The sequence below is a fragment of the Pogona vitticeps genome, chromosome 7 (assembly GCF_051106095.1).
Source record: "Pogona vitticeps strain Pit_001003342236 chromosome 7, PviZW2.1, whole genome shotgun sequence".
Taxonomy (NCBI): domain Eukaryota; kingdom Metazoa; phylum Chordata; class Lepidosauria; order Squamata; family Agamidae; genus Pogona; species Pogona vitticeps.
Window position 1 is genome coordinate 5,009,219 of NC_135789.1, and position 27,004 is coordinate 5,036,222.

General features: G+C 48.5%; 1 protein-coding gene and 1 long non-coding RNA gene across 2 annotated transcripts; one reads left to right on the forward strand and one right to left on the reverse strand.

Annotated features, from left to right (window-relative positions):
- Positions 1–3,061: 3,061 nt before the first annotated feature.
- Positions 3,062–8,901, reverse strand: LOC144584089 (uncharacterized). Its single transcript, XR_013538129.1, has 2 exons — positions 7,283–8,901; positions 3,062–3,930 (listed from the first exon to the last, which is right to left on the reverse strand). It is a non-coding gene; the product is annotated as an uncharacterized LOC144584089 (long non-coding RNA).
- An 826-nt stretch (positions 8,902–9,727) lies between these two features.
- VWA1 (von Willebrand factor A domain containing 1) lies at positions 9,728–26,475 on the forward strand. Its single transcript, XM_020782315.3, has 6 exons — positions 9,728–10,091; positions 16,996–17,559; positions 22,712–22,990; positions 23,465–23,737; positions 24,628–24,897; positions 25,233–26,475. The coding sequence occupies exons 1-6, from the start codon at positions 10,022–10,024 to the stop codon at positions 25,265–25,267; spliced, it is 1,491 nt and encodes a 496-aa protein (XP_020637974.3). The 5' UTR covers positions 9,728–10,021; the 3' UTR covers positions 25,268–26,475.
- The last annotated feature ends 529 nt before the right edge of the window (positions 26,476–27,004 follow it).

The window sequence follows — 27,004 nt, forward strand, 5'->3', positions numbered from 1 at the left end:
GCAGCAAAACCTGGCAGTTGAAATATCTGGACGGGATCCCAAGGAACAGTTATTATGGGCTGCCGATTGTGTGTGGGAGGGGAAGGACCCTCAAAGACCCCAGCCAGTTAGGTACTTATCTCCCTGATGTTTTCAGGTAGCAATCTCAGGGTTTATGATCCATTTGGAGTCAAAATGCTTCACTCTGCACTGATTGGATGGGCGTTCTTCCCACTGTCCCCACGACGCAAGGCTTGTCTCCGTTCATCTCGTGCTTTGCTCTGTTGTTGTTGTTGTTGAGTCATTAAGTCGTGTCGGACTCTTCGTGGCCCCATGGACCAGAGCACGTCGGGCCCTCCTGTCTTCCACTACCTCCCAGGGTTGGGTCAGATTCGTGTTGGTCGCTTAGATGACCCTGTCCAACCATCCCATCCTCTGTCGTCCCCTTCTCCTCTTGCCTTCACATTTCCCCAACATCAGAGTCTTTTCCAGGGAGTCTTCTCTTCTCATGAGATCGCCAAAGTATTGGAGCCTCAGCTTCAGGATCTGTCCTTCCAGTGAGCACTCAGGGTTGATTTCCTTCAGAACAGATAGGTTTGTTCTCCTTGCAGTCCATGGGAACCCCTTCAAAGCAAGGCTGTGCGTCCTTAAATGATAGAGTTGTGCCATAAGCAGAGGGGAACGATGCTGAGACTGGCACGTTGCGAATACCAGAGACTAGGGATAAAGCCTGCGACACAGGAGCTTGGCCATCTGAAGCTGGGTGGATTTTGGAAAAGTAAACATACTTTGACCCCCTCCTCCCTTCTTGGCAAGGTTGAGTGGCACCAGGTGCTTCTGCCGTTCGAAGCCCAGCCAGGAAAAAGTAGCTAAGACCAGAATTAGCTGGCCACCTCCCACCCCTCCGTGGCAGAGAAACGATTCCACGTGGACACCAACTAAGGTTTCTGATGAAAAAGGAGAGAGGGTGATGCGTTCTGACAGCAGAATCCGTGCGCATTCATCCTGCTCACCAGAGATTAGAGGCATGTACGTTAATGGCAGGAGATGGGAGGCTTTCCACCAAGCGCTTCTCTGGTTTATGGGGAAGCCCCGTGGCCATATAACCTTACTTCTCCAGTTTTTGACTTTGAGTTCCCTTCCTTTGCTGTTGCCAAGTCCTCGCGTCAGAAGTCAGAAAAGTTTGCGGCTTTATTCCGTGAGGGGAGAAAGGATGATGACTCCCAACTCCCTGGTCAGGCTGGCTGGGGGATGATGGGAGCCGTCATTCAGGAAAGGAACATCTCCCGCTCCTGATCCCACAAGGTGGAAGGCCAGGCGTACTTGTGATCCACGCCTGCAAAACTCTGATATAATGGTGGTTGGAAACCTCACTTTTCAGGGGGAAAATAATCAAAAGCTGGACTGATTTTGAAAATAGGGTTTTCAGAACCTTGAAGAGCACCTGTAAAGTTCAGATTAAAATTGGGAACGGCTTGACCACCAAATCAGGGTCGCCAGCTTTCATTATTATCGAACCATTTAGGCACTCTTGCTGATTCCCTGAAGATCACATGATGGGTTATCCATAAATGTCACTCCACCTTATTTGTTTGTTTGTTTTATTTAAAATACTTTCCCCCTACTTTTCTCCTTAAGAAGGACCCATGGTGGCTTACATCATTAAAAGACATTTAAAGTTTAAAACAGTAAGTATAGAAATACTTAAAAGGGCCAAGCCAATACTGTACTAAAAGACGGTAAACAAAATCAACACCAAAAACACATTCCAAGCAACAAGGCACAATAATCGATTTAAAAATCCCAGGCAGGCAGGTCTCCAGTCATTCAGAGAAAGCCCGCCTGAAGAGAAAGGTTTTTGCCAGCTTGCAGAAGGACAGGAAAGATGGGGCCCCTCTTTCTACCAAAGATGCTCTAACTACTACACCATACATACCTTGCAGAACCTCATTGCTTCCCGCTTACCAAATGTACAAAGCAGGGCATAATCTCTGTAGTGGAGGGAAATGTCACCCTCCCGATTGGGTTCATGCCAAACCCCTCGGGCGCTCGCGAGAGAGGGAGAATTCCCTCTAATGTCCACCCACCCAAGAAGTGGGTTAGATCAAGCCTGGCCTTTTCTTCCAGGCGTATTTTAAAAGGCCCGTTTGTTCCTTTACAATCTCTTGCAACAGCCTCTCGTCTGTGCTGGAAAAATGATCTGGCAAAACTGCCTTCTTCCAGCACGTCCGAATTGTAAACATGAAATCATATATCAACACCTCTGGAAGATCTGGAAGCTATGGCGCTGTTTTGCTGCAGCGTTAAACTTGGCTCGGAGAGAGCAGCCACTGCGTTTCCAGCGAGAAGGGGGATGGTCTACTTTCCTTTGGCACCAAGTCACCAGTATCCACACGGCAGAATAAGGCAGGGTGTCCACTACCCTTTGGCAGGAACCGACAAAGCTTCTGGGCCTGGAGGGGACGGTCAGTAATGTGGGGCTCACATCTCTCCCCACCCTCGCCAAGCTCCTCCTGCTCAGAAAAAGCAGAGATGGCACCCATCAATATGCCAGCCTGTTCTGATGGACATTTCTCAACCTCACAGTTGAAGACAGAGTGGGACATTATGGCATTAAACAAATGATTGTCGGTGTACATGGAGACCAGGGCTTGGAAAGTTGCTTTTTACCGATTTCTCATTACACCATTTCAAAAGGAACTCATTTTTGTTACTTGTAGTTCTGAAAATGTAACTAATTACATTTATATGTACTGCTTAGTAACTTATTCTACTTTTGTTACAGGGGAGGGTCTACAATCTAAAAATGTGTGTGTGTGTGTGTCCTGTGCCATCAAGTCGGAACAAACTTACAGAGATCCTAACAGGGCTTTTCAAAGTAACTGAGATACTTAAGGAGTAGTTTTAGCAGTTCTCTCTCAGTCTGTTTCCGTGACTGAGAGGGGATTTGATCCCTGTTCTCCAGAGTCCTAATCCGTTGCTCTACCCACTGGGATCTATAAGAGACGGGGATAAAAACTTGAAAGATTCTTCTGATAAAAGTGCCTTCAAGGTAGCTTCTGAAAATAATTAGACAACAGGCAGTAGACCATAATTTATCAACTGCATTACTTCTGAAGTGAAACATTATTAAGCTGGAAGTAAGTAACTGAATAATGTATACAGCTGTTTTGGGATAATAACACTAGGCATGAGTAATTAGAACACAGCAGTAAATGAAGTGCAAAAACAAGATACAAAATTCCCTTTAGGTTCAAGGAGTACTACTTTCCAGTTTTACTTACTGAAGTTACATTTTAACTGCATTTTAAAGCATTTTCAGACAAAGAGGTTTCCAGGATTTATGTTTTTCTGTTATCAAGCCCTTGTAGCAAAAGAAGGATCCTTCGATTTTTGCCTCTTGTATTTTTATAAATAATTGCAAAGGCCAATATCAGAACTGGCCACTAGGGGGAACCAGAGAATAGAACACCAGGCCTGCAATGCAACTTGTGTGAGGGGAAGCAATAATGGCAGCAGCCACCTGTCTACTGAGAAGTAAAGAGGAGCCAAACAAGTTCCTTTGAGAAAGTAACATTCCAAGCTCTGATTACATCACTGTTACACCCCCAAAAAAAGGAACTAGTTACAAATAACTGTGTTATACATCTCGGCTACCTTACTTGCAACTTCCTCACCAGAGTCCTATAGCCAATTCCTGCTTTCCACCAACGGATGACAACTTGCCCCCAGGACTCCCAACGGTTTCCTTTACACGTGTGTAAATGGGCAGGCAGCCAAGCAGCTGCATCCCTTCTTATCGACCTATCTAAGTCAGCCATCTCTTTACCCCGTTCCACAGATCAGAAACTGCTGGCTGGAAAATATAAATAGATCGTTTCAAACAGTGGCTTCGCTTTTCCTTTCAGAGGGTTCTGGCCCCAGCGCTCCACGCTGGGATAACACCACCTCCTGCCAAGACAGAATTGAGACCAAAAGAAGACAATTGATCGCACAAGGAGACGGGCTTCTGTTCCCACGAAACTGCTTCCAATGTTCGGGGGGAAAAAATCCTAGTTTCCAGCACGGCTGTTGATTCTATAGAGGTTTCAGTCATTTTATGCTCATTCTAGCCCTCCGGGTACCATTTAGCTGGACGACGCGTTTGTTTCAATGCTGGTCTGTACTGCATTTTTAAAAATAATTATTTTTGAATGGGATCAGTCTCTTTTCTTTATTAATTTTAATTTAATAAAGAAAATGAATAAATTGCTTTTCAGTTACCCCGTACAAAGCAGGAACGGGGGCTTGAGGGCTGTCAAGTCGGGCTGAAGTCGCACCGGTGGTGACTCGTCCTCCTCAAAGACTTTGGACTACAGCCCCCATCACGGCTCTGGCTGGGAATGATAGGACTTGTAGTCTAAGGCATCTGGAAGTCGCCCAGCTGGGGAAGACCAGAGGCTTCTGCTCTTTTCCTTCTAAGCTTTTTTTAAAAATAAAAGGCACTTCCACAGAATCCAGATTTCCAATATGAGGTGTTGTGATTTAAGGATGGGGGGCAGTAAGACAGCGTCCGCCTCGCTCAACATGCTCCTGAGACGCTTGCTGTATCAGAAACTCTCTCTCTTCGAGGGATCCTGCACAGAGCTTGCTTTTTGGCCAGCTGTGAACATCTGGCACGGCCCCTCAAGACGACAGCTGCGGGGTCAACACTGGCTAAACAAGCAAATCCCTTGTCAATATTGTGTTTTGAAAGTGTCAGAAGGATGAAGGCACTTCTAAGGAAGATATTGCTGGTTTGGGATGCACTTAGCCCTTGAAAGAAAATTACCAGTCGCCCGAGAAGTCGTTAAATATACAATTCCTCTGTTTAAACATTTCTTATGCCAGGTTTGCAAACAAAGCCCAAGGGGGTTAGCAGAATAAAACGTTAAAATTACACTCTCTTTTTTTGCACTTGTGCAAATTTCAAACATTTTCACCGTCGTCCTCTTAGAACTGGAGAGATAAAAGGGACCCGAGGGATCATCCAGTCCAGCCCCTGTCAAGGAGGCCCAGGCGGGAATCGAACCCGCGACCTCTGGCTCTGCATATTTCCCCTCAGTGCTAGCTCTTTCTCAACTATCCTATAATAAAGAGGATATGGTCAGATCAAGGAAGCGGATTGGCCAAGATTTTCACCCAACTCCCGTTGTGGTGGTGGTTGTGATTCATTTTGATGTTGTTGTTGCTGTGTGCTGTCATATTGCCTCTGTCTCCCCTGTGTCCCGTCTTCAACAGCCCTGCTCAACTCTTGCAAACTACAGCCCCATGGCTTCCTTTACAGAGCCCGTCCATCTCATACTGGGGTCTTCCTCTTTTCCTGCTGCCTTCAACCTTTACCAGCATTATTGTCTTTTTTTAGAGAATCCTGCCTTCTCCTGAGGTGCCCAAAGCAGGACAGCCACAGCTTCAACATGACTGCCTCCAGAGATAGTTCCAGCTTGATCTGATCTAGGACCCCCTTGTTCGTCTTTCCGACAGGCCCGGGTTTCCCACCGCAAAGCTCTCCTCCCTCACCACATTTCAAACAAATCATCTTTTAACCCCTGTCAGCTTTCTTTCCCTGTGCAAATTTCCTCCAATTCGGCCTCCTCTTTTCGAGTTTGGATAGAAAAGCCTCTGAGATTTATCTCTCCCATCCTCTTCTCATTATCTCCTAATCTTGCGGGGGGGGGGGAAGGGGAAGCAAACCTGTCAAATCCAAACAATCACCGACCCCTGTTTCATTAGCCCGAAAGCCAGTTTCCACCCCGAGCTGCCAAAATTTATGTCTTATTTTAAACGAGAACGATGCAGCCTTTCAGTGACGAAAACGGAGGTGGGGGAAGACGATTGTAGCATTATTATATAATGGAAAATCCAGATCCGGGCACGTATATACACGGCCTGCGTGTGTACAGCCATATATTATGAATTTTCCTCCCTTGTTGGCTGCTGCTCTGGCCCGCAGCTCCTTCCAGCAAATGGATTCAGTATATTTTTGCCGAAATGACTGAGCCACGCCATCCCAGTAGAAATGTATAAGGACTGGGTTTTTTTTGAAATATACATTTTTCTCAGCCACCCACCTACGCGCAAGCCACAAAATTAACCCTCCGCAGCCGCAGGGTCATCAAATTGTCCAGATCCGTTTTCAAATCTCACCCTCCTTCCCTCCCCACTCCCCCAGGGATGAAAATTTCATTTTCTTCGTTTCTGCTCAGGATTTACCTTACATCCCCAAATTTCTTTCCACTTGGGAGGAGGGGGGGAAGTGAGGGAGAAGCCCAAATGAACGGATGCACCCATCCAGTCCAGGGTTCGAATTCATTGGCAATGAACCCTGCTCAGCTCTTGCAATCTCAAGCCTGTGGCTTCCTTTAGGGAGACCGTCCATCTCACATCTGGTCTTCCTCTTATCCTGCTGCCTTCAACCTTTCCTGCCTTCTCCTGATGCGCCCAAATCAGGGCAGCCTCAGTTTCTCCTTCGTCCGTCTGTTTCTCCCTCTTTTTCATGCTGTCCTTCCTCCTTCCCAGTTCAAGCACTTTATCATTGCCTCATGATTCTAAAACTGGAACGAACTTTCTTCTCTCTTTTTTCCCCCAGTGCTTTTCAACGCCATTGCTCGTCGGAAAAAAGTCACTTTAAGTTTGACTCTTTCCGGAGTTATTGGTAGAGGCTGACAAGACGGTTGCCCTCAGGCTCCCTCAAGTGACAGTGGCACTGATCCAAAGCGATCCGGTGGCGCTACCACCCGCAAGTCGGAGCAGCGCACTCCTGCGTTAACACTCTTGGGCTCTTTATGAGTCACTCGAGGGGCATCAGAAGTGGGAAACCAGCCACCTAAAACAACCCCGGATTCGTTCTCTCTTTTCCCAGCTTTTGAAACGCACGGCTGTTTTCAACTACAAATCCCCAAATCCCCTCGCCGGTGGGGCCCACGTGGGCTGGGAGGTCCTGGAACCAGTAGTCAAAAAATAACTATTTTTTAACCATCTCCTCACAATTTTCAGCTATTTAAAAAAAACACCTCTGGTTGAAGGACAAAGCAGTAGCCGTAATGGTGGCACCACTGGATTGTGACCCTTCTAATTTCAAGCGTGAGGGTTTGAACTCTTGCAGAGTTTCAGGTTTTCGATTCGGTTCTTCTAGCTGCGCTGCCGACCTGCAGGGGATTCACAGAGCAGAATAGCTTCGTCCCCCCGCCCCCAGATTGGTCCACCATTTTCTCATCAACTGGCACTTACAGTCTCCATAGGAGACAGGAGTAAGAAAAAGAATAAGAAGTAAGTCATTACTTACAGTTGAACAGCTCAAACAGCCAATGGATAAACGTAACTGCTTTCCACAACAGACGGTTAGAATCGAGTTCATGATTCACAAGTCGGGACTTCCTTGAAGAAAAACAAATACGCAAGGGTCAAATCTCAGTAAACCAGCCAGGTTTCAGGTTGGGGCAGGCCGGGATTTGGATGGACGGCAGGAGTTATGTGTGAGGAGTCACAAATAGTACTGGTGAGTCAGCCCCAGAGTAAGGTGTGAGTCAATGGATCGCCATGTCCACAAACCCTGGGTGTCACCTTTCAGGCTGGTGGTGACCCAGCCAAGGTAGAGGAGCTTCGAGGATCAGGTTGCCTTGTTTACGGGACTTCTCGTGAAAGGAGTGGCAGGGGAGTGAGGATCAGGCCGGACTAGACCACCGCCCCCCTAGATGGGGACAACAGCGTCTGTCAGAAATGCCCCCAATGAAATGTTTCACTTCTCCGTTATCATTTCCTGCGAATTATTTGTCTAGTGAGTCATTACGCACCACCATCGCAAGAATTAGCAGGCATAGGCTTTAGTCATTCATGACATTTTCACAACACCCTTCTCCCGGTTGGCTCAAGGTTGTGTGCCTCTCCTCCCTTGATCCTCCTGAACAGCCCTGTAAGGTAGGCCAAGCGAGATGAGAACGACCTGCCTAAAGTCACCTAATAAATTTCATGGCGAGTGAATTCTTCTTTTTCTTCTTCTTTTGAGATGCTAGCCACCGCACCAGACTTGCTCTACCGGGAAGGGTTGGGCAGGGAAGCAACCCCTGGTGACCTACGGAGGCCAGGGTTCAAATCCCGGTTGGCCATGGCGACAAGAATGAAGGGGAAAGGCAGCAGGAAAAGAGGAAGACATAATGTGAGATGGATCGAATCCCTAAAGGAAGCCTTCTTGGATCGAGGTCAACCCCAGGGCTGCATCCTCTCACCATCAGAAATAATGGGTGGATTCAAAATCCGCTCCGGGTTTGAATCCGACTGGACGTCTATTTTCAGGGATGGATTAACACCGTTGTAAGGGAATGTTTTCCATACCAGTCCAGGCCATATCACGGCAGGGACAGAAAACATAACAAGCAAACGGAGACCCGGTCCCAAGAGGCTGTAATGTTTAACAGATCCACGTGCACTTTGGAATCTAGATTTCTCTTTCCGAAGCCGCTGGAATAAAATAAATTAAAAGCAAATGTTAAAGTCCAAAGCACCTGAAGGAGAAAAAAGGTGGACCGTGGGCCCCACGAAATCTGGATGGGGGAGCACGGAAGCTTCTCTCTGCGTGCCTCTATGTGTACCGTATGTGCGGGAGTAAAAATTGGTTGCTAAGGCATCGAAATATTTTATAAAGGGAGGAGAGGTGGATGGAAGGCAAAATTCACGGCGTCTGGGAAAGATCTGCGTGGGCTGTGAAAGAAGTGTCTTTTAATTGGATTCCCTTGGGGGAGAGGAAGGAACAAGAAATAATAAGCGTCAGAGATGGAAAGATTCAGCTTGAATTTCTTATTACAGTATTTTTAAAAAAGGAAGTTATGGTGTTGATGATGTATTTTTGGGTGGTGGAAGAGAAGTATAAACAGTCAGATCTGGATTCTGAGTGGAGAAAAATGGGCAAAAGACTTCCCTTTCCATCGCTATATAGATTCACTGATGCGTCACCAACTTTTCCCCTCTTAGGGCACCTGTGCTTTAGGACCAGGGAAATTTTCCACAGAAGTTTCCAAGGCAGCTGAGATGACCGTAAGGCCGGCATCCAGCTAGTAGACACTTTTCCTGCAACACCGTGCCAGAAAAAGGTTCACCTGCTGAGTATCAGTGACTCAGAACGAAGAGAACGGCACAGGAGCTTTGCCGCGGGGAAATGTTGGCAACCTCTGGCCTGCAATATCCCCCCCCCCCCCAGTTGCTTGGAAGCAAAAATGACACGCTATGTTTTTCAAAGCAGCAACGGGTGCCAACTTTTTCCGTGCCTTAAACCGCAGTTCCATTGTGGCTTAGGTCGTTCCAGACTTGGAGATGCTTTTAGGGGACACGAGTGACATTTATACCCCTAGATCCATTTTGGGGCTGAGATTCTACCCCCCCCCCCCAAATTCTGCCCCCTAAAACCTGCACCGCCTGGGGCTGGACATCCAGAAACCAGCCAGCCCTGCTTTTTTCGCCCCCCAGCCTGGGGGAGTAGAGGAGAAGCTGGATGCTCTCCGGCCAGTGCAGGAGCTGGGGGGGGGGGCTTTTAAAAATTAAAAAAGAAGAAGAATAAAGTTGGCCACCCTCGCAGCTTGCTCGAGGGTCGGCCCGTCCTCCAGCTTCGCCATTCCCCAGGCGAGCCGAAGTTTGGAGAGTCAGCAGGAGGAAAGGGGGGGGGGGGAGTCCTGTTTCTGTAGCCACGGCTGTCAGAAAGATTTACGAGATGAAAAAAAAAAAAAAGGCAAAAAGACACACACAGAGAGAGCGAGAGACGCTGTGACTTAAAGCGATTTCACAAGGGCGTAAAGGCGCAGGGCGGAAACCGTTCCTTCTCCGCCTTGCGCAAAACTCAGAGGGGGGGGGTGGTGCGCGTCTGCGCTCCAAGGCAGGGGGTGGCATCGGCCCCACAGGACTGGGCTCGCCCCCCCCCCCCTTTGCCAGAGAGGGTTTTGACCATGCTGGCTGCCAGGCGGCCACTCTGCCTTCCCACCCGCTTCGAGGTTTTGGGCTTAAGGTAGCCGCCGCCGGGCTGGAGACGAAGATTGCTATGAGTGTCCGAAGCTTGCTGGTTTTCCTCTCTCTCCAGGCGGCCCTGGGACCCGCTTCGCCCGAGAGAGGTGAGTGGTTGCCCCGCCGCTGGGATTTCTCTTCGCTCGGCTCTTTCTTTCTTTTTTTAGAAAAAGGCGCTTGAAGGGGTGCGATGGGGTCTTTTCCAAAATCAATTATGAACGGGGGGGGGTTTGCAGTCGGGCGTTGCGCGCAACAGAGCGACGCGCACAAAAAAACGCGCGTGGGAATTCCGAACGAAAAAAAGGATAACGCGCGCTGGAAGAGAAGGCGCTTGGACGGTCTGGATAGTCATCAAGGAGATGATGACCTGTTGCCGCGGGAACTATCTGAGAGCATGTCGTGGAGCCTCACGTTAAGAAATTATTAACAGCCAGCCAGCCTTCAAGAGGCCACCGCGTCTCTGCTCTTTTTTTTTTTAATTTGTCCTTTCGTCCGTCTTTCATTTTTATTTTGTTTTTCTCCGTCACCATCGTTCTAGATTCTCTTTCACAAGTTTTTAAAACTTCCTCTCTCTCTCTCTCTCTCTTTCGCTCTCTTTTATATGGTCATCTTCTTCTGAAATACGCTCCCTGGCCTCTGTGAGGAACTAAACGCAGGGAAAAGCTCCGGGGGGCGGGGGGGGAGAACAAGAAAAAAATATTTTAGTTTGCTAGAAATCCTAATAGAAGCGGTGTGGGGGGGGGGAAACCAAGCAAGTCTCTGCCCCATGGAAGATTTTTAAAAAGCTAAGTTTTCGTAGTGTAAGATTAAGCATCATCATCAGAGCTACAAAAAATGGCAATATTAGGAACAGAAGTTTGATTGACTGTGCCTGGTATTTAATAATAATAATAATAATAATAATAATAATAATAATAATAATAATAATAATAATAATAATAATAATAATAATAATAATAATAATAAACTGTCAAACAGAATGCCAGATATACCAGTTCGGCCTCATAGATTATTGCATTGAATGGGGGTTGGACTAGATGGCCTTAGAGGTCCCTTCCAACTCCATTATTCTCCGAATTGCAGGATAGCTCAGTGGTTTAGGCATCTGGTGGGCAGTTCGATTCCCCCACTGAGCCTCCTTGACAGGGGGTGGACTCTCAGTGATCCAGAGGGTCCCTTCCAGCTCTGCCATTCCAAGAGGATGATGATTCCGTGATCTGTGTGTTTTAAGCTGCAAAGGGTTTCAAGTGAAATCAAACCCGAGGGGGTTTGTGGCATGTGTGCGCTTGTGTATTTTCCTTCTCCGTGTGTTTTGTTGTGGGTTGAAACTGGGAAAGCTGGCCACTCGCACACTCCACCTCTCTCCACTCCAGAAAGTTGGCAGTCTTCCTGTTTGGTGGTACATACTACGAATCCCAGAATGTGTAGCCAGCAAGGTCTGGAGGCTTGCCAATCGTTGGCGAAAAGCCCCATTTGCCCAGCCTTCGCTGAACACCCTCACTGATTTCCACATGTCCATTCCGACCAGGGTGAACAAGGGGGGGGGCGATGGGATCCACAGTGAGGGGAGAATAATCATCTTATCATCTTGGAACGGCAGAGCTGGAAGGGCCCCTCTGGATCGTCCAGTGCAGCCCCTGATAAGGAGGCCCCAGTGGGGGGGGATTTGAACTCACCACCCAGCCAGAGACTTAAAACCACTGAGCGATCCAGCCATTTGTGGTTTTTTCCTCTCGGGCAATTAAGATACTTTCAGTTGGGCTAGTGCTTTTGTGGCAGGCCTTGGCGAAATGCTCGGTTATGGGATGGAGAGTCCCATCTTTGATGGAATTTGGATTGTGGCTGCATTGGATTCCCCCAGACCAGGCCTGGAGGGTTCCCCCCCCCTGAGGATGTTATGGCAACAGGAAAACAATGAAAACCGTCCTGGGGTTGGTGTCTCTTTCTTCCTTTACGAAAGGGCATCAATGTGCGTTCCTCAACACCCCTCCAAAAATGCCAGAGTCAGCCTACGGGATGTGTCCGTGTTTGGGTGTATGTGTGAAGAGCGCTGACCCACAGTGAACACAGATGGCCTTGGGGGAGGTTAAGAAATCGACCCATCCATTGGGAAGTTTGTTTTGGAGACCCAAGAGGGCTGGCGGAGTGTCATATCTCTCGGGGAACCGGATCGGCAAATATTCTCGAGCCCACGCAAGGGGCTGCTCTGTGGGTTGACCTTCCTTTCTAAGGCCAAATGTCGTTGCTGTTATGTGCCATCAAGTCAACTCCAAATCGTGGCAGTCCCATGAACGAGCCGTTCTCAAAAATTTCTCCTCCTCAACAGCGCTGCTCAGGTCCTGCAAACTCAAGCCTGTGGCTTCCTTAGGGAGTCGGTCCATCTCCTATTGGGGGTCTTCCTCTTTTCCTGCTGCCTCTCCCAAATTCTTGTCTTCGTCACAGAATCCTGCCTTTTCCCAACAGCTTTCCATTCCCCCCCCCCATGAACTTACTTTACGGTCCAGATTTCGCACCCGTACTTCATGATTGAAAAGCGGTAAACTCACAACCAAAATGTGTTGTCATTGTGCATTGTTTTCTGATTGGATTTTTGGAATATAAACCCAGGCTTCATTTGAAAGTCAGGCAGCTGACATGCATCTCTTTAGAAATCCTTGGTCTCCGATGTCCCTCTTTCTGGTTCCTGATCTTAAATCCAATTTAGACGGGACTCTCTTTCCAATAGTCAACAATTACTTTTATTTTATAACGACCCAAAAGGGCCTTCCTCGGTCTCCTTCCCCCCCCCCAGCAGGTGGTTTCTCCCACTGACCAGCTGGATCCAGAAGATAGAAAAGTTTCTTTTTAAATTGAGCAGCCATGCTCGGAGACTCTCCCCAAGGTTGACGAAGGAGGGGGCAAAATTCTGGGAGATGGTGTTCCTCTCCCCCCCAGAAAAAGTTTCATTTTTCTGCTGCACCCAAGAAAAGATCCAAGCCAAAAGTAGGACTGCTCTCCTACTGAACCTACCCCCAAAACTCAGATAGACTGCCATGGATAGGGGGGGCTCCATTTATTTGACCCGAGGAATCACTGTCAATCTATTCTCCGTGGATTTATCTGGTTGTTACAGCTCTCCAGCCTGTGGTTCTGTGGTGGTGGTGGGGCTTGTTTTGTCTCTCTTACTTATTGGGGGCCACCCCCTCCAAAAAAAGGATGAGATTCTCGGCTGGAATCTGCAACGCCATCCAGACACAAGCCGGGCCAGCTTCTGTTTCGGGGGGGGGGGGGGACTTTCTGGAAAAGCTGAGCACACTCGCTCTGGCAAAGCCGGACGGTGGGATTCAGACTGTAAAACGCCGTGCCAAGGGGTGGAGGGAGGGAGGGGGGAGAGAAAAACACAGAAAGCCAGCTGGCATGGAGCAGGCTTTGTTGACAGGAAAGAGGCAGCTGCTTCGACCCTCTTTTATGACACGAGGCCTGGGACAGCTTCACTGGAATCTGGAGAGAGCTGGTAGATCCCAAATGTTAATGAGTTAGCATTTTTCACTCCTATCCAATTAGATGCACGGGAACAACTCCTACCACATTTCCCCCAAAATAAGACATGGTTTTATATGAATTTTTGCTCCAAAAATACGCATTAGGGCTTATTTTCAGGGGATTTTGTTTTTTCCAAAGACAGTCACGTCATCATCTTCTGGTGGCTGCACAAGGGTGGTGGGCAGGGTTCCACTTCACTGGGGCTTATTTTTGGGGTAGGGCTTATATTACGAGCATCCTAAAAAACCATACTAGGGCTTATTTTCGGGGAAACAGGGTAGAGAAAGGGTTTGCATTTCCAGATAGAAAACAAAAGAAAGTCCAGCCATCATTGCTTGTTTGCAGGATCCTTCCCCCCCCCCCAGCGAGTTTCTCACCTCCGGCTGGTGCTGGGATGTTCACAGCACGATTATTTGGACAGGGCTAAAGGTCTCAAGGAGGCCTTAGCTTTCTTGAGTCACAAGCCAGATACAAAGCAGGCTATCTATCTATGGGCTCGAAAGGTGTCAGACCAACTACGTGATCAAATAAAGAAATAAATAGGTTCAAGGGCAAACAGGATCTGCCATGGCTGTGAAATCTAGGGCACAGGAGAGCAAATTCTGATTTTTTTTGGCCACCGTGAGGATGAAGGAAAGGATGTGGCGAAGCGCCCTGCTGTTTTCATTTGTGAAAAATAGACAGGAATGTTTTCATTTCCCCTTCTCTCCCCCCCCCACTTTTTCCCTCCCAGGCATCATTTTTTTGGCATTCATTGCTTCAAAATGAGATTGAAACTTATAGCCCCCAAGAAGGAGATCATCTTTATAGCTGCTCCAGAGTTATCCGCTGGTTTCCCAAGCAATGAGGGTCAATATAATCCCTCTTTCCTCATTGGAGCCATTCCTGACATGGTTAACATGAGGAGCATGCAATCTCGTCCATAAAGTTATTTTCTCTGCTTTCTTTCTCCGTCTCGGCTTAAGAGGGAGGCTGCTGTCATCCCGGCGCAGATGAAATCTCTTGCAGATGAGTTTTCGGGGTCGCCTGCAAAATCTCTAAAAGTTCTAGACGTTCTCCAGGTCTTTCTTAAACAGGCTCAGCTGATGAAGCCGAAGAGAAATATTAATGGAATGCTTTCAGTGCGGTTTAAACTGTTCATAAATAATAATTTCAGATCCCTAGGATATGGCTTAAGAGCACAGCTAGATGGAGCAAAAGGCTAGTGGCCAGTTTTGGTAAATATATCCTGGAAATACATATAAATATGTATTTCTGGGGTTTTTTATTTAGCATTTTAAGCCAGCGGATAAGTGGATACTGATCCTACAGATAAGAGAGTCTTACTATAGCTTACATTCTGCAGTAATCACTAAGATTTAAGAGAAACACATGCTAAAGATGGCAGATTCAATGGAAAGACAGCATTTTTTTCTGAACAGTCTTTTCTCTCCTACGGCACAAATTTGTAAGTAGAAGTGTGCATTTAGAAATAGCAACAATTCATGGAAACAGAGGCACGATATCTAGAATCCTGTCGCTTTGCGCTTTTGAGGTGAGAGGTTCTCATGGTGCTCTGAACCCAGCCTTAGCGACAGTAGGATGATGCTCTGGGACCCAGTGCATCCTCCTCCCACTGCTTGCTTACAGATGGCACCCATATGGATAGCATCTGTGAAGCGCTTGGCCGAGTGCCTCTCTCTTTCTCTGTCTGTCTGTCTGTCTGTCTGTCTGTCTGTCTGTCTGTCTGTCTGTCTCTCTCTCTCTCTCTCTCTCTCTCTGACTACAGATCCAAGAATCCTGCAACCAAGCTATGCTGGCTGGGGGAAGATGGGAGATGTAGTGCCCTTTCCAACCACGGTCATATTTATTTACAGTCAGAAGTCACTTTCGAAGCTCACTGGGGCTGACCTCTCTCTCTGTGTGTGTGTGTGTGTGTGTGTGTGTGTGTGTGTGTGTGTGTGTGTGTGTGTGTGTGTGTGTGTGTGTGTGTGTGTGTGTGTGTGTGTGTGTGTGTGTGTGTGTGTGTGTGTGTGTGTGTGTGTGTGTGTGTGTGTGTGCGCGCGCGCGCGCGTGTGTGTGTGTCACATTCTTGCCTTCCTCTGATGCCAACAAAGGCGGCTTTGGCTGCTTTGAACCACCGAGGAGGACTTTTTAAAAAATCGAAACACAAATCTGGGCTGGTAAAAAACAGTCCATGCTGGAAATATTCTCCGCCCCACCCCTGAACGCTTCCTGCCGAAGGGCAGTGCCTGCAAACAGACCCAGTGGTTTATGGCTGAGCCTTCTTTTATAGCTTCAGGCTCTGTTGCCTAGCAGGCAGGGAGGGAGGGAGACCGGGAACTCCAGATGTTTGTTTTTGGCCCAGAAGGACCGCTTCCTCGTTTTTGGTCCTCCCCTGGGGATGGGGCACCTGTGACCCATCTTGCCTTGCCCAGAGGTTTGGCCTTCCAACGCCTACATCCCCTGACTCAGGTTTCCTCTGAGATTGTGTCCAAATAATCTGGCCGGCAAATGGCTCTCTGTGTCTCTGCCAGAGAATTCGGGCGGCTGCCGGTCTTTACTCCATACGTTCCCTGACTCCATCTTCTGTCGGTCCCGACCAGCGTGACCAACATTCAGGGAAGAAGAGGAACCAGAGAGTTGTCCTATTAAGGGATCATGGGTATTGAAGTCCAAAAAGCCCCTTTCCCAAGGCCTGCATGCGCATGGGGATGAGGTAGCCGGCACCCAGCGGAAACCCATGTTTCTCCAACCAAGTTTGGTCAACGAATGGGTGGAGATGCTTCGAGGAATTAAAACAAAAGGATTGAATCAAAAATGTAGAAACTGAGGTTGTCTGACTCTGGCCACCTTATGAGAAGACCGGATACTCTGGAAAAGACAGAAATGCCGGGAAAGGGTTGGAGGCAGCAGGAAAAGAGGAGGACCCAATACAAGAGGGACAGACTCTCTAAAGGAAGCCACAGGCTTGAGTCTGCAGGAACTGAGCCGGGCTGTTGAAGGCAGGAGATTGTGGGGAGGGCTCATTTAGGGAGATACCAAGATAACGGATAAAGACTAAACACTGGGGCCCCTGCGAATGAACCATCTCCAAAATATCCTGCCCTCCATGACCCTGCTCAGTTCTTGCACACTCAAACCCTGGGGCTTCCTTTAAGGAGTCAGCCCATCTCATCATATTGGATCTTCCTCTTTCCCTGCTGCCTTCCACCTTTCCCAAAATAGGACTGCCTCAGCTTCAACGTTAGAATGATTGTAGGACTTTCCATTTAGTGGCGGCCTAAGAAGTCTTGGCTAATATTGAGTCCATTAAGATGGGCGAGGTACCTTCTGCTCTATGTGCTAGGAGTTACTCTGCAGGAAGTGCACGTGTTTAGGAGTTCAGCTTGCCTTCTTATTGTCCTTGGGGTGTCACAACCCACAAATCAGAGCCTCCGGGAACACTGGAGAAAGAGAGAGGGGACTATTTTAGGATTGCTCATGCCTCTTCTTCTTGTCTCTCCTTAGGCCTACAGCCCTCAGCCCCTGACTTAGAAGGAGATCTTCTCTTCCTGCTGGACAGCTCCGGCAGCGTCTCCTACTACGAGTTTTCCAGGGTGAAGGAGTTTATTGCTGACCTCCTCCGGCCCTTCACCTTTGGGCCCCATGATGTCCAGACAGGGGTGGTCCACATCAGCACCATGCCAAGTCTGGAGTTCCCCTTCGACCGATATCTTTCGAGCGGGGCGGTCCAGCACGCCCTCCGGAACATCAAACAGAAAATGGGCGACACCAATACGGGGAAAGCCCTCTCTTTTGCCAAGGATAAACTCTTCACCGTGGAGGCCGGGGCCCGTGCCGACGTGCCCAAGGTGATGGTGTGGGTGACCGATGGCTTTTCCACGGATGACATTTCTCAGCCCATGCAGCGGTTGAAGGACATGGGGGTCACCGTTTTCATCGTCAGCACCGGACGAGGGAATTACTTGGAGCTCTCGGCCGCAGCGAGCAAACCTCCCGAGAAACACCTGCATTTTGTTGATGTCGACGATCTGACCATTATCACCAAAGAGTTGAGAGATTCCATCACAGGTAACACAACAAAGAGGATAGTGATCCTCATCATAATCCGATTTAACGGCACCAGCTGTTGCTCAATTGAATAGAAATCTTTCTTTTAAAAGGTGGTGTGTTCTGTCGTTTGCGTGCCAGTGAGTTGCTTCCGCCCTAATGGCAACCATTTTTGAGGTGTGTAAGTTGATCGAGCAGATATTTATCATTGCCGCCTCCCCCGGTGAGTTTCCATGGTCACGTGAGATTTGAACCCAGGTCTCCAGAGTCCTTGTGCAAGACTCTGCCCACAACACCATACTGGTTCTCTAGGGGTGTCCTACAATATTTCAACACACGGGCCAGAATCAGGGTACAGCATGATCAGAGCGGAATGGCGTTACATCGCTATGCTGTTGCGTAAGGTGAGAGATTCCCCCTCCCTGAAAGCAAAGAGTTATGTTCACAAGTTCCAAAAAAAGGCAGAACAGGTGTGCTTGGTGTCCAGGGAAGGAATATGGCTGCTCTGTCCCATTTTTGACAAGACGTTACCTGGAATATTCTGCGCAGTTCTGGGTGCTGCTGCCTTTTTATGAAAGATACTGAAAAGCTGGAACATGTCCTGCAATGTAAGTTGCCTTGAGTTGTTTCTAAGGAGAAAAGCAGGATAAAAAATATTTTCAATAAATAAATAGGAGTCAGTACAGTATTTTGTTGGGGTTTTGCTTTGGAACTGAAGAGCATCAGGGGTTGAATGGCCACTGAACCAAGAGACTCACTAGAGGACCTTACTCCTCTTTTTCTGGTCTACTTTACAGGGTTGTTGTTTAGATAAAGTAGCAGAAGGGCAAACTATGTAGGTCTCTGGAGCAACGGGATGTAAATGCAGCTTGTGAATAAATAGGAGAATGAAGCGCGTGGGACCCCAGCGACAAGGCTGTGGGCGGGCAGAGCCACCCAGAACCGGCCGCCTGGGAGGATGCCCAGAAATGGGTCTATGATATCATATCATGCCGATGTTCTTCAAAGGCCCCTTTGTGGATGCACAGAGAGGCATTGTTCTCCATTCTTGGCCTGTCTTTCTATTAAATGCCCTGCCTTCCCGTGGCGGTTGGCAATTCCCGCCGGGAAGACGAGAGAAGCAAATGACAACCGTCTCTTCTAGGTCAAAAACCTCCCAAATTGGGTGGAAGGCAGCTGTGCAGGATTTGCTCCCCTCGTGTTGTGTCCCTTGAGCGTGCTCGAAGGGGCGACCCGTCCTGCGCCCGATTTTCCAACCCCTTGCAGCGTCGGGTACATGACAAAGCACACGTTGAAGGGGAGGAAAAACGTACACAATTGCGCTAACGTGATGGCGCAAGTAGACATCAGGCCACTGTTTTGTGGGTTTTGTGTGAGACCTGGTTGGATGAGGGAAGCGCTGCAGAGAACTTGAAAGCTTGCCTCGTTTCCAAAATTTGAATTGGCCCAAAGATAGGGTTTGCCCCCCTCCTTGGGATTTTGCCCCCCTTTGCCCCCCCAAAGACTGAGGCAAGGAAAGATAACAAGGAAGGGATTAGAAAAGGTTATCAAATGTAAGGATCAGTCACTGGAAACCAAGACCATCCACGCTCTGATCACCATGTTTGGGTGTGAAAGCTGGACAGGAAAGAAAGCTGAGAGAGGAAAAAATTGATTGGTTTGACGTGTAGTGCTGGAGGAGAGATTTGCGGATACCCTAGAGAGCCAGAAAGACAAACAAGGGGGTCCCAGAACACATCAAGCCCCGAATTTCTCTCTGGAGGCCAAAAGGTTGAACCTGAGGCTATCCTATTTGGGGCACATCACGAGACGCGCAGGATTCTCTGGAAAAGACTATCATGCTGGGAAAAGTGGAAGGCAGCAGGAGAAGAGGAGGACCCCAATACAAGATGGACTGACTACTTAAAGGAAGCCACAGGCTTGACCTTGCAAGAGCTGAGCAGGGGAGCTGAGGAGAGGGAGATTTTGAAGTGTGCGGATTCATCGGGCAGAAGCCAGAATTGCAGGGTTCTTTATTTAGAAGAAGAGAGAAAAGTGGCTTGGAAATAACTTGCTGACAAGTCAGGTCGCTTCGTGTACTTCTCAGCATCTAAACGGAACCAGGAGAAGAGAGACAAGGGTGGGTTGGTGGTACCCGTTTAAATGTGCCACGGGCACCAACGGGAGACACGTTTGAGAATCTATTTTCCGGCGTCGCGAAGGCTCTCCCTTTCTTCCACCTGGTCTCTTCCGAGGAAGCCACCCTGCCTTGGCTTGTAAAGATCCGACGGAGATTGCCCCCCGGGAAAGAAGCCGCCTGGGCCCCTGCCAAGCCTGGCACAGCCCAGTGTGATCATGGCGGGAGCGGTGCCAACCTTGACAGCATCTGAGGGGAATGGGGTGAGGCAGGAAGGGCCGGCCTCTCCTCTGGGCCTGGCGGTCTGAATCCTCCTCATTCTCCCAGCAGCTTCCTCCTTGGCGGAGCGACATCCATCCTCGTGCGGATGCTTGCGTCCATTAGCAGTGCGGCAGCGTGTCAACACCTGATTCTGTTTTGCTGCAACTAGCTCAAGGGGAGGGCGAGGGCCCTTCTTCTCTCTCTCTCTCTCTCTCTCTGCATTCCCCAGCTTCAGTTGTTCAAACACTGCTCTTTAAAACCTCCATCGTCTTGTGCTATTCCCTTGTAGCGCTTTTTCGCTGGTGTGGTTCCGAAACCCTTCGGTGGCCCTGTTTTTTTCCCTTCTAAATGCCTGCCCGTCTTCCTTCCTCTTTGCCTACAAAAATCCCCATAGGATTTAATTCTTTTTCCCTCTTCATTGATTTCCTTCTTGCTGAGCTCTTTGATGTCTTGGGTTCTTCCTTCCTTCCTCCTTTACGGAATATCTGCTTTTCGCTCATTTTTCTCTTTCCTTTAAGGAGCGCGGCAAATACTCCGCAGGGCAGACTGAATTGCTCCGGCCTCATTGGGTTACAAAACCTGCCCTCGGAGAAACACCAAGTGGCTTTCCAAGGAATCGTTCTGCATTGTCAGCGCCTAGAAAAGTTTCCCTTTTTTTGACTACAACTCTCAGCATCCCCATCTAGCATCGCTAGGGGATTATGGAAGTTGTAGCTCAAAAAGTATTCCTCCCCGCCCCCCCCAAAAGCTCCGGGAACGATCCAGGTAAAGACAAGAACTAGGACGCCCTGTTATTTGCGGCTCTGAGTAATCCTTAAGGTTCGCTCTTATCCAGGACTGCTTCCTTAGGAGTAAGCGCTCATTCTGAAAGATTCATCTTGAAACAGGAGTGCTCTTTTGAAGGAAGCCTTCTGCAATCTGAACTTTAAAATAAAGAAGAAAATGCGCATGGGATTGATATGTTATCTAATCTAATGATAACACAGTAGAGCGGAATGATTTATTTCTAATTTATTCTTGAGAGGGAGGCATGGGAGACTGAGATTGCTTAAAGTTGAGTCATCTCCTGCCTTGGTGGTCCAGATTTTCCCCAATCAGATGCCCACTTGGATTAGACTACAAATCCCATCCTCTTCCGCCAGAACTACTGCTGGAAGGGAGTGGGCGTATACGGCCAGTCCCAGTGAAAAGCCATGCATTCCATTCATGGGAGAAAGGAGATGTGATCCTGACACGGCTACACCCAAAGATACATGCCCCCATCATCCCCAGCCAGCCTTACTCTAGCAGGGAGTGATGGGAATCGTAGTTGAATTCTTTGCGGGCTCTCTTTCCCACGGAAGCCGACTAGATTGAAAGGTATGCTTAACATGGGCAGGATAGTGCCCTTGGAGGAGGCATCGGGGGCTGGGGGAGTGCTCAGCTCCTCTTTACGCTTTACCCATTCTGCCCCACTCCAGCTGCCGGGCTGCTCCTCCCTGGCTAAAATTTGCTGAATCCCAGTGCCTGCAAAGTGAAGCTGGGAGCGTTCGTGTTTTGGCAGGCATCAAAATAGGCTGGGCTGGAACGTCTGCGTACAGTAGCTCATGGAAAACAGCAGCCCGATCCAGCCCAAACAGAGCTCGCTCACGTCCCTCCGTGGCTTGCCGCGAGGCCAAGATCTGGCGTCGGAGACGAATCCATCATGTCGCTGCCTTTAGGCCGCCCTCTCTCTCCCCACCTCTCCCCAAATCATATTTCACAGGCCACGATTTTTCTCCGAGCATGGGAAAGTTATGGTTTCGGACTACAAAGCCCCTAATCCCTCAGTCGGCTCAGCTTCCAAGCTCCGATTTTCCTAGGCGCAAAATTTGAGTCCCCGAGGCTCCATAGAAGCATGCCAGGAGTCCTTGGTAGCCATGAAACTGATTTACAAACTGATTTACTTCTCATACTCTCCTCCGAGAAGTTCAGACATGTGTCGCATCCTTCTCCCTTCATTTTCCCCTCCTAACAACAACCCTGTGCGGTAGACCGGGCTGAAAGAGCAGGGCTGGCCCGCCATTACGCAGTGACTTTCAAAATTGGAGGGGCTCAAAGAACCTACGCCTTCCAGCTGACAGGTCAGCACTCCAACCACTGCACCAAACTTCCTGAATGGGGACACTAGACCCTAAGGGCCAGTCAAACCTTGAGATCCAGCAACATGCTTTTGGATGACCAAATCCTGAGTCTGCTTTGAGAAGAGGGACAGATTCTATTTGAAGGCTTCCATCCTTGCAAATGCTGTCTCTGCTGCCACCTGCTGGTCGCATGCAATAATATGCCTTCTTACCCAAATCCCCAAATTTCTGCGAGTCTCGCCTCTCTCTCCTTTTGACTTTCCCCCTTCTTTCTTGGAAGCTGTCAGTGAGTCTGTTGAGGCCTGTTGCTTAAAGCAGTTGTGTTTGGGTTTTTTTAAGCTTGCTGTTATCTGTGTTCCCTGTAAGTAAATGAAATCTTTTATTCTTTCTTCTTTCCAATGCCTCGGACTGAGTTATTGAGACTGTAAGCGCCAGTGGATGTGAAAAAAAATGGGGGTTGTTGGACGAATCTGGGGAGCTGGAAGTTAAGGCTGCTCTGCGAATCCCTCCACTTCTGCTGTGGAGCTAAAAGAGTCTGAACAAACGACAAAACTCTGCAACGTGGGACAATTTTCATTGATCCTCATAAAAATATTGCCTGCTTGTGGGTTTTACCTTTTCTTGTCTTCTCCATGGGGCAGCTTGGGTTTGTTTTTAAAACAGAGAAAAACCCCATCTCCTTTTTTTTCCCCAGAGGTCATGCAGGCGAAGCGTCTGAGAGCGACTGAAATCTCTTCCGACAGCTTTCGGCTTCTTTGGCCCAACCTCCTGACCCGGGATACGGGGTATTACGTCTTAGAATATGCCCCGAATGGCAAACCGAGGCACAAAGCGAGGAAACAGATGCCCGGGGACCACACCACCATCGTGGTCAATAACCTCATGCCTCAAACCACGTACGAGGTGGCTCTTATTCCAGAATCGAACGAGCGCTATATCCCGCCCCAGGTGACCAGAGTCACGACGTTGGAAGGTAAGTGGCTTAGTGCGAAAATGTTTCATGTTCGGACAAGGCCTTAATTTCCACTCAGAGAGAGAGAGAGCAGATTTAATTACTTTCCCCATTACTGTCTGACGGCTTTCTTATTGCTCTGTTTTATTAACTTGTGTTGCCATTCTTGATGGACATTTCAGTGAAACTCTCCAGGGAATGTAATATTGAAGACTGAGTTGACTGGAGCTGTCGCCAGCTGGATGAGGCTGAGCTGGAAACATTTTCTATTTTCTTTGACATGGTGGAAACATTTCAGGGGCAAGGGAAACGTTTGGATCGGCTCCGGGTTTGAGTCCGAACCATTAATGGGAACACCCAGGGAATCAAACCTTAAAAAGCTGGATTTGGGAGGAAAGTGTAATGGAGAGATCTCGCCCCGCCTAGCAGGGATGTTTTGGCGCTTGGTTTAAGACACGACGGATGGTCTTGCATCTTTTTTTCTTTTCCAACCAGAGGTCACCAGCCCGGTCCAGATTCTCATCTCCGACTCCAAGGCCCACAGCGTTCGGGTCAGTTGGTCTCCGACGCCGGAAAGCGTGGCCACTTACCAGATCATGTATGGGCCTCTGCCCGGGAACTCGGTCAAGGTGGTGGAGGTCAAAGGGACCCTCAACAGCACCATTTTGGAAGACTTAAGGGCCAACACCACTTACCTGGTGACAGTTTCTGCCATTTATAAATCTGGCAAAGAAAAAGCCCTTTCGGCCAAAGCGTGCACTCAAGAAGGTGAGTGAGATGCGGGCATCGCGAGAGGCAGGAGGTACCAGCAGGGCCTGTGATTTTTAAATCACTGCACCAACCCTAATTTAAAAAGCGGTGCTTCATTTTTCCTCTGCCCTCCTCATCTTTTTTTCCTCTTGTGCCATGACTTTCTAAGCCAGAGATTAGGAACTGCCTTCTCATTCATCTTTATAAACCTTAAATGTTTATTAGAAGAGAATAGTCTTAACATGGTTTCGAAACGTTATCAGCAGGTCTTTTCTAAGTGTCCCTTCCGTAGAACAGCATTAGTGAGAACAAAAAATGTTATGCCTGTTCGAAAAATTCTTTTCCTTGATTCTTTTCAAATTTCATGACCTCAAAGCTTCCCAACCAAAAACTTCCCCTGAACCACTAAGATTTTGTGACGTCTCACAAAAATGAGATCTTGGTCTCATGTCCTCTCTGTTTTTCCCTCTGACATTTTTTTTTGGCCTAGTGTCCTGTGCAGGACATGATCAAATCCTGCACAGGTTGATGCCCTTCGTAGCGAATCCTAAGGAGGAGGAGTGGAGCTTCAAAAGAAGGCAGGGCCAATGGAGGGAGGGGCTAAGGAAAAGAGGCGGAGCTTCACAAAAAGGCATGGCCAATGAAGAGGGGTGGAGCGCCAAGCGAGGATGACCAAGGGGGAACAGTTGGGACTTCACGCAGGCGGAGCCAACGAGAAAGGGTGGAGCCTTTTTGGAGAAGGGGTGGGGCTTCAGTGAAGGTGTGGCCAGTAAGAAGTGGGAGGAGCCTCTGAAAAGGGTGTGGCCAGTAGGGAGAGGCTGAGCTTCAAAAAAGGGTGAGCCTAACAACCAGAAGGCTGTTTCTGTTTGCATCTAACCTGTGTCATTGTTTCTTTCCCAATTGCTTAGAGGAATCCAAAATCAAGCACCTTCGCTTTGAAGAGATAAGCCCCACTACAGTCAAAGCCTCCTGGGATCCTGCTGACGGCAGCGTGGTTGGCTACCGGGTCAGGTGCCGGCGGCAGGCAGGCCCTTCGACCCTCCTCAGTGTTTCACCCCAGATCCACAGTGTGCTGCTGTCCGACCTGGCTGCGGGGAGCACCAACAAAGTGTGCGTGAAGCCTGTGTACAAGAATCTTCCGGGGAGAGGTCTCTGCCGGATGGTGCACATGCAGCCCGGTAAGTTCTGGAGCAGGAGACATCCCTCTTCCACTCAGGGATGCGACGGCCCTCTGCCCAAGGGCCTCCCCCCCCCTTGAAAAGCCATCCAGATTGCCAGCCGTCGCTCCATCTTGTGGCAGGGAGTTCCGCCGTTGAACCACAGAGCCTGCCCACTTGACTACAGACGTCGAGTGGGTGCCAGTGTCTTTAAAATATTGGTGGCCCAAGGCTTTAAGAAAAGACACTCCTTTTTCAAAGAAGGTATTCCAACTGGTCCCTTGGTGGTCCAGTGAGCAAGCCGTTCTTGACAAGACCCTTGACCTCTCTTTCTTTCTTCTCTTGCATTTTTCCAGCTTCGGCCACCAGAGGCTACCGACATCGACAGTGAACAGAAACGCGAACGGACCAGAGAGGATCCTCGGCAGAGTGGGCGAGAAGGACGGGCTAAGAACAGCCACGGTGGAGAACCTCTATGCCGGGTCCTGCCATCTCCTCCAGACCCTTGGGCTCCCCTTTCTGGCTGTCGGTCAATCCCCAAGACTCGGCTCGGTGTAGCAAAAGATGGCTCCTTCGGGGCATCGGAATCCACCGGGAGGGCTCTGTTAGGAGCACAGGGCTTTCGGTCGTCCTGTTCTGCCTTGTATTCCAGATCGTGGCAAAAGACTGGGAATCAACATTCTTCTCTTTTACTGTATTTCTATTTATTGGTGTTTCGTATTTGTTATAGGTGGGAAGTTAAGACCCCCAACCCGTTCCCGCTACCCTTTCCGCCCTCAATTCCAGCGTTCCTTGCCATGGGACATGTTCCTTCTGCGGCATAACCTTCGTTGACGTCCCTGAATTTTGGTCACGGGGTGGTAGTTAATGGATCAGCAGCTTGAATGATGGAAAAGAGTAAAGAGGTACACAGCCTAGTGAGAAATGGAGATCTTAAGACAGGATTGGACTGAACCTTTGACATGTTGAGGGTTTGGTCTAAATTTTGAAGGAAGATCTGGGAAATATTTTCTATTTTCAAAAGGATGATGCCCTGCTGCCCATTTGGCGGTTTCCTCCACAATCTCCGGGGAGATCCAAAGATCGGGAGCTGTCAGCCAATCACAGCTGCAGGAGTCCCTGCAAATTCTTTCATAACTGCGTAGGCGCACAAATAAGTGAGAAAAAGCAAAAACTATGATAGTTGTTTGACCTGTGAATAATATTGTGAAACTGGAGGTATAATTAGCAAGGGATAGAGCCAGTTTTTCTGTTTTTTAAGTCAGCAGTGACCAAGATGGAAGAACAGCCCTTCTTAATATTCGGTTTTGCCCTATTGCTTTTGAAAAAACCCAAGTCTATCTGTTTTCCTGCAACCTCCTGTGTGTAGTTAATCTTTTGCCACGTGTACGTGGTTGGAATGCTTTGGTGTAGGTGGACTGGATCGAAATATTCTCCTAATTCCCCCCCCCCCCATTTTCTTTCTTGTAAGCTGGAAATGGAGTCATGGTTTTGAACAGATTGTCCCTGTGTAATTTTACTAACGTGATAATAAATGCTTTCCCTTCTCTGTTGTAACATCACCTGTGGAAGACAGTGAATTAAACAGAGAACGAATAATCTTTGGGAGCTGGAAAATCCTTCCTTTTCGGGAATGCTGAGCAAAACATCCTTTTTAAAAGATCTCACATCCAGGGTTCAACTTAAAGAGAGAAAGAGACTGTGGAACAACTTGGGACATTAAAAAGGTCCAGGACCAAAGCAACCATATTGGCACCTGGGGGAAATGCACCATCTCCCATTCAGAAACACGAACACGACCCCCCCCCCCCATGAAACAGGAGAAGAATGTGGTGCCCTCTCAAAACAAGATAACTTCTGGCCTGCTTTGATTTTAAAATGAATGATGTTTCATCAAGGCACCTCTAAGGCCCACCCAAATGAGCCATGTGTCTCCTAACCACTCCTGCTTCATTAAACAAACTCTATGGAGAGTAAACAATTCATTCAGCATCCCAACAGATCCCCAATTTTACAGCAAACACTCAGAGGAAACTCTTCACTCGGGAGCTAAACCAAACCTGCCGAAGAAATTTGGGGCATAAGCTGGAAAAAGCCTACATGCCCATTTTGGAAATCAGGCCACAGA